The sequence below is a fragment of the Eimeria maxima genome, genomic scaffold (assembly GCF_000499605.1).
Source record: "Eimeria maxima Weybridge genomic scaffold, Emw_scaff1586, whole genome shotgun sequence".
Lineage (NCBI taxonomy): Eukaryota > Apicomplexa > Conoidasida > Eucoccidiorida > Eimeriidae > Eimeria > Eimeria maxima.
Genome location: NW_013564519.1, coordinates 1 through 7,349, shown reverse-complemented (window position 1 = coordinate 7,349; position 7,349 = coordinate 1). Strand labels below are relative to the sequence as shown.

Genomic DNA, 7,349 nt, shown 5'->3' with positions numbered 1-7,349 from the left:
ATATATATATATATATATATATATATATATATATATATATATATATATATATATATATATATGTATATATGTATATATGTATATATGTATATATGTATATATGTATATATGTATATTATGTATACAGGGTCGTACAAATAATGATATGTTACGTTGTATAATGGAGTATAAAGGTAAATTACCAAATAAATTAATTCGTTCAGGTCAATTCTCATCAAATCATTTTAATTCCGATTTTGATTTTATTTATAGAGATAAAGATTCTTTTTCTAAACAAGATATACATCGTATTATTCATGATCTAAGACCTACTAAGAATATAACGGAATCTTTATTAGATAAACAATCAGGTCTTACAGGTACGTAATTCATTATGATTACTTATCCTTATTCTCTTCTTATTCATGATCCTCTTCTTCTTTCTTTTTCTTGTTTGTTCTTGTTCTTGTTGTTGTTGTTGTTCTCGTGGTGGGGTTGTTTTGCTGTTCTCTTGTATGAGGATGTTCTTCTCTCTGTCTTTCCTCCATTCAACAGCACCATCAACAGTTCTATTATGTATATATATATATATGTATATATATTTATATATGCTGTATATGTATATATATATTTATATTGTATATATATGTATATATTATATATTATTATGTGTCTGTGTCTATAGGTACACCAGCAAAGATAAATTTTTTACGTCGTAAGATGCGTCAATTTGGTGATTTATTGGAGAAATGTTTGACATTAGATCCACAAAAAAGATTAACACCTGATGAGGCATTACAGCATCCTTTTGTTAAGGAAAGTATGCACTTTGTTGAGGGAGGAGGAGGAGGAGGAGGATCTTCTTCTTCCTCGGGTAATAGTTCTACTGCAGCAAAAAAATCTTAATCTTATTCTTTTTCTTATTATTCTTATTCTTATTCTTCTTATTCTTCTTATTCTTCTCTATAGAGAAAGGTTATTGATGGATTATGCTGAGGCTGGTATTATATTTATATGTGCAACAGCTACAGCAATAACAGCAGCAGCAGCAACAGCAACTGCAGCAACTGCAGCAACTGTAGCCGCTACTATTAGCAGCAAGAAGGACAAGGAGATGGAGGAGGGAGGGAGATAACACAGCGAGAAGAGAGGAGAAGCAAAAAACAATGAGGGAGGAGGACAGCTGGCGAAGAAGGAGAAGAAGAAGAAGGAGGAGGAGGCCATTCCTTTCATCCCCTTCTTTCCTTCTACTACTCCAGTCAAGCCATCATCATCATCAGCAGCAGCAACAGCAACAGCAGCAGCAGCAACAGCAGCATCAGCATCAGCAGGAACAGCAGGAAGAGCACATTGATCGCAAGAAGAAGAGGAGCAGCAGAAGCATAATGCTGCTGCTTTTTTGTGTTCCTTTTTGCTGTTCAGCAATTATAGTCATCGGCTGTCTCGTCATCCTTCCTTTTTTTTGCGCTAACTAACGAAGAAGGCAAGAAGAAGAAATCATGATGAGGGTCTTGTGTATGTTTTCTATCTTTTTTTCTTTTTTTTTTTTGTTGTTGCTGTTGCTGCTGCTGCTGCTGCTATCGTGCATATGCATATGCATGGCTGCTGCAACTGCATGCATGCAAAAAACAAACACACACATATCCATACATACAACATATACATATTCATACACATATATCCATCATATACATACATATATATATACATATATTTATATATGCATACATATATATATATACATACGTATATACACATGCACATGCATGCATACACCTTCTTTGTTTAAAAACAACAATGAAAGGGCTTGTCTTTTGCTGCCAATTTAGCAGCAGCGACGCCTTCAATCTAGGGTTTAGGGTTTAGGGTTTAGGGTTTAGGGTTTGAGCCCTATATAATATATGTATATATCTATGCCTACCTAGTGCGTGGTTGTTTGTGCTAGGGTGTGTTGCTGTTACCACCACCTACCCCCCCTCTGTGGGTCGTTGTGGGGATACCTCGATGGCAGTAGAAGCCGCTGCTGCCGCTGCTGTCGCTGCTGTCGCTGCTGCTGCTGCTGCTGTCGACCTCAATAGTAGGAGGGGGGAGGAAGGAGGAGAGCAGCAGCTAAGGCCCTATACTCTGCTGGAGGTAGCTGCCCCTTCTTTCTCTTCTTTCTGTGGATATCTGCTACGTAAGTAAAGGGAGGAGCGGATGGTAGTAGTGCGTTATTTGTAGCAGCAAGAAGCAGAAATCCTGCTGCTCCTTGTGCTGCTGCTGCTTCTGCTGCTGCTGCGCCTGCTTGTCTTTCTAACGAAACCAAACAAAGTCACAAAAAACGTACTTCTTTGTCTGTTTCATCATTTATTTTCTTCGCTACGCTAAAACGCACAAATATTATACACTTATAAGGCTTTTTTATATATTTACTTTTATTTTTATATATATTTACGTGATTTATATTTATGTATATTTGTATATCTATTAACAGAGGAAACGGGGAACACACTTATGTGCACTCAGGAACAGAGGCGCTATCGGTAACAAAGCGTTTCTTGTGTACAACAGCTTACGAATATTTTCTTGTGTTGGTTTTTTTGAGTCTTTTCTTCCTTTTCTGCTTCTCTATATGTGTTCTCTATGACTTGCTGTCTTAGCCACCACCATGCTATCTCTTTATATATATGTTTGTTGATGAACTCTTTTCTTACCTTTCTTTTGTAAATGTTTATTTATTTCTTGTCGTCAGCAGAGAGGGCGGCTGACTAACAGAAGACACGTCGAGGCCGCATTTGCAGGTTAGTTGGACTCCTATGCACGCATATGCAGAAAAACACGAAAACACAATTTAATAAATTAACCCCTTTTCTTGTTTTTCCTTCATAAATAAATTAAACATGCTTTTTTATTCATGAAAATCATAAAGATCATACAGATTACCTTCTTTTTTTGCTGCTTTCCTAGCTGTTCATGTTTGCGGAAACTCAGGGATATTTCAGGTGTACGTTCAGCTCATTTATTCACCTTTTGCAAGTTTTGCCTTTTCTTCTTTTTATTGTGTATTTTTCGTGTTTTTTCCTTAATGTATATTGGTTTATTGTTTTATTTATGATTATTTTTGTGTTCTGTCCGCAGGTGTCCTCAATGACGCATTGAATTCTTTTTGTTTTTCTGCCCCCTCTCGCCCAAGTCGTTTCATCCATCGTTCATCTTTGAGTGTATCGGAAAGCGTTCTTCTTGAGTAATTGGCGCACGCAAGAAAAACAACAAATATAAACAGACAGAGTGATACTAGTGTGTACCGTCAACATATAATTAATTCATCACTAGGCAGACAGTTAGGGAGAATGATAGGCAGGCTAGTTTATATAATATAATAATATGAAGAAATAATAGGCATAAAAGGTTTCTCGTTACATCTAAGGAAACAATTAAATAATTATGACGTGACTATTGATATATATTTATCATGAGGGAAACGAATTAAATAAGAATAAGAAAATAAGCAGAAATTAGAAGAAATAAAAAGACGACTATAATAAGTCGCCTATTAACCGAAAGGGATACGACGAGACGGTTGTTTTTTTTTTCTTTTTTTGTATTTTATGTATTTTTTTTCTTTTTTCTATTTTGTTTACCTTTATAGTGCATGCATGCAACGTTACTTTGAATGCGGAGGAAATTATATTATTTATTATTTATATATTGTTTGTTTCTACCGGATCAATGGTGGTACAGCTGAGGTTTAAGGAGACGGCATTGTTTAGGGTTTAGGGTTTAGGGTTTAGGGTTTATTAGGTGGTTGTTGAGAGGAGGCTTTTTTTTGTTGAATTTTGTTTGCTGTTCTTGCAGTGTAGGGAGGACGTTTTCCTTTCTTTTCTTTTCTTTTATATTTTTATTTATTTATTTATTTATTTAGATTTATATTAATTATATGCATGCGAAGCACTTGCGGGGTGTCGCGCAGATATATACAGCAAAGAACGAACAGACAGTGGCGAGGGCTCATAGAACAACAAGAGCAGCAGCAGCAGCAGCAATTGCAGCAATTGAAGCATCACCAACTACAACTGCTGCTGCTGCTGCTGCTGCTGCTGCTGCTTGTGCTTCTCATTGGGCATACTCTAGGTATGAAGTGCTGCATAGACTGTCGTCTAATGTTGACGACAAATGTGTGTGTTTGTGTGTTTTTTTCCATTAATTTATTATTTATTTATTTATTTATTTATATTTTTCTTTTTTATTTATTAAAAAAAAAAAAAAAGAAAAAATAAGAAGAAAAATTCTGACTTGTGCGTTTCTTTTGCAGCTGCAATCGTCGCGCTTGTTGATGTAGGGGGTGGAGGCTAAGGAAGTTGTTTATTTAATTTTATTTATTTAATTTAATTTAATTTAATATAATTTAGTTAATTTAATTAATTTAATTTAATTTAATTTAATTTAATTTAGTATTTATATTTATGTTGTGTATATTTATTTAAATTAATATTCTTTTTTTTGTCTTATTGTGCACTGTATACACTTAAATAAACACTTATAGACAGTAGCTTTGCAGGTAACAGGTTAATAGCTTCACTATCTGTAATTAGGGTTTAGGGTTTAGGGTTTAGGGTTTAGGGTTTGATGTTCTCCTTTTTTTAGGTATTTTTATGTGCAATATCTACTTGTCCAGGTGTGTGTGCATGCACAATTATTTGTTTAGTTTCTTTTGCTTGCATGCGTCTTGCTTATCAATAAATAAATATTTTATATACAATTTAGTTAATTATTACTTATTTTATTTATTTTATTTATTTTTTTTTATTTTATAAATTTGTTTTAATGCAAAAATAAGGTATTTCTTTGCCGCTGCATTGCATGCAAAAAAGGGCGGCGTTATTTAGTACTTTCTTCTCTCTTGAAGAAACAAAAAAAAAAAAACTATTTATTCTTTTTTTTTTTAATTTATTTATTACTTATGTACTATTTATATATTATTTAGTTAGTTAAATAGAGAGGATAAAAGAGAGTTTATTATTTTATTGTTCTTTTTGTTACATCTTCTACCTTTATAGAGGAAAATAATAAATGCCTTAGTAGTAAAATAATGAGGAAAAAAGCATTTATTCCTTTTTCTTGTTTCTTCCTCCCTTTTAGGTAATTAGATCTATTTATTCGCTTACTATTCAATTTAGGTAGTTCTTTTTGTACATTTTTCCGTCTTTTTTCGCTCTATTTGCATTTATTTTAATTTGTTTAGATCTTACTAACACTACATAAACCCTAAACCCTAAACAATTATACATGTTGAGGGTTTAGGGTTAGAATGTTGTTATTAAGACCCTACCCCTTATACTCGTCTCCCTTGGCTCAATAATGAGGGTTTAGGGTTTAGGGTTTAGCAAGGGGCTGATAGAGAGCTCTACAGGATTATTCTTCTTTTCCTTTTAGTCAAGCTTACTGTAGGCAGCACTTGGCTACGTTTTCTTTGCATGCAAAAAATGGGGTATTTGTGTGTTAGAAGGTGGGGTTGTTGCGTAGCTGTATATATATGCCAATACATACACCCACTCTGTCGCCTAACCCTAAGGCCTCTTGATGCGTGGAGGACTAAGAAGCATTTTATTTCGTTTAATTTAAATATTTGTACTCTGTTGCTGCTTATAGATGTACTTTAATAGGCTCGCAGTCTTTCTATTCAGGAGGAATGCAGCCGTCGATACAGCCAGCCGCTTTCTTCCTATTCAGCATCATAAGCGAATATATCTGATTTTATTGGATGACTAAAGTTTTAAATAAATTTTCTATCAATTACAATTCATAATATTGTAGTAAATGGAGGACTTTCCTCTGTTCTTGCTGGGCTAGCTCCTTTGCCTTCTCCAGCGTGCGCCTCCGGGTTGAGAGCGTAACAACGGGAGAAAGTGCAAATAAATTGGCTGTAAGAGTATTTCATTTACTTTAATTTATTAATTATTGTTTTTCTGTGCATTTGATGCTTTGAAATATCTTCGCCTTTCCATGCAGCTTGCTGCGGTGTATCGGCAGCGGGAGCGCGGTCATCGAGAACCGTTGTTTTTATGCACACTAGTAAAATAGGGGAATATTTGAATAATTTTTGTTTTATTTTGAATATTTTAAACTTAAATTCAATTTGTACGGTGAAAAGGAATTAAAATATTCTTTTTTCCCATTGTTTCCCCCCCACCGGCGCGCCGCAGTGGTCCTTGTGAGCGCTTCGGCGGTCTAGCAGCCCGTGGGTGGTTTAGTGCCTGTGACAGGAGAAGGAGGAGGCACATCAACATCACGAAATACGTTTTTAATTCATTTCACGGATTTACTTCCTTTTGCAGATATTTTATTCACTTTTACTTCATTTTTCCCCTCCGATCGCTGTGCTTTCCCTCGTTATAATCATCCGCCTATTGCAAGATGAAGCCCCAGGCAGAATGGGCCGCTGAAAAGCCCGACAAGGGTGGGTAATTCAATTTAATGAGTTTATTAAAGAATTCAACATTATATTTAAGATAATTAAGCCATTTATTACCTCCACAACGCCTCCTGAGTTCCTATTCAACATGGCGGCTGTGTTGTGCAACACGAAAGGGAAAGCAGATTTTTCAACTATATAACTATAGAGTATTCTTTTTCTTTTTTTTAATAATAATAAAGTGTGTTATTTTTCGTGTATATTTATGCAGCAAAGTTGGCAACAGAAGCAACAATGAAGTCAATAAAAACATCAGATGTTAATTTTCCTGCTAGTAGTGTTAAGTATGCGGGTACAAATGTTGTAGAAGGAACAGTTAAATCAACAGAAGATGTTGTTAGAGAAATGAGGACATGGCTTAAGTAAGAAAATATTATTTAATATATTTATTCTTCTTCTCCCTTTCTTCCTCTTCCCCTCAATATACTTTATACATATATACAAGGCAAGATTGCTTCTTTGTTTATTTGTTTGTTTGTTCTTTTATTTATTCTGTTGTGCTTCTTTCTCTTCGTTCATGCATGCATGCATGCATAGAATACATATATATATAATACATGCATGCACGTATGCATGCATGCATTATATTTATTTTTTTTTATTTATTTTTCTTTAGGACTGGTATTGCCCCCGATGGCACACGAATGATGACCGATGAAGCCTCCCAGTGGTAAGAATTTATATTTCCTTCTTTATTTGCTGCTGCTGCTGTTGCTGTTGTTGTTGCTGTTGCTGCTGTTTCCGTTGCTGCTGCTGCGTCTGCTACTGCTGCTCTTATTGGAGTTGCTACACACGCACGATACAAGTTGACACGCACAAAAAAAACAACACAAACAATATATACATAATATATATATGTATATATATGTATATATATATGTATATATATATGTATATATATATATATATATATATATAT

At 34.5% G+C, this 7,349-nt stretch overlaps 2 protein-coding genes across 2 annotated transcripts; both read left to right on the top strand.

Moving 5' to 3' along the window:
- Positions 1–160: 160 nt before the first annotated feature.
- Positions 161–1,114, top strand: EMWEY_00053980 (CMGC kinase, Dyrk family, putative; the record flags this gene model as incomplete). Its single annotated transcript, XM_013480080.1, has 3 exons — positions 161–359; positions 665–853; positions 1,005–1,114. The coding sequence occupies 3 exons, from the start codon at positions 161–163 to the stop codon at positions 1,112–1,114; spliced, it is 498 nt and encodes a 165-aa protein (XP_013335534.1).
- Positions 1,115–6,372: 5,258 nt separating this feature from the next.
- EMWEY_00053970 (hypothetical protein, conserved) lies at positions 6,373–7,100 on the top strand (the record flags this gene model as incomplete). The annotated part of the gene is made up of 3 exons (XM_013480079.1): positions 6,373–6,415; positions 6,642–6,792; positions 7,047–7,100. Coding segments are annotated over 3 exons (248 nt in total), but the record flags the coding sequence as incomplete, so codon positions are not given.
- Between the last annotated feature and the right edge of the window lie 249 nt (positions 7,101–7,349).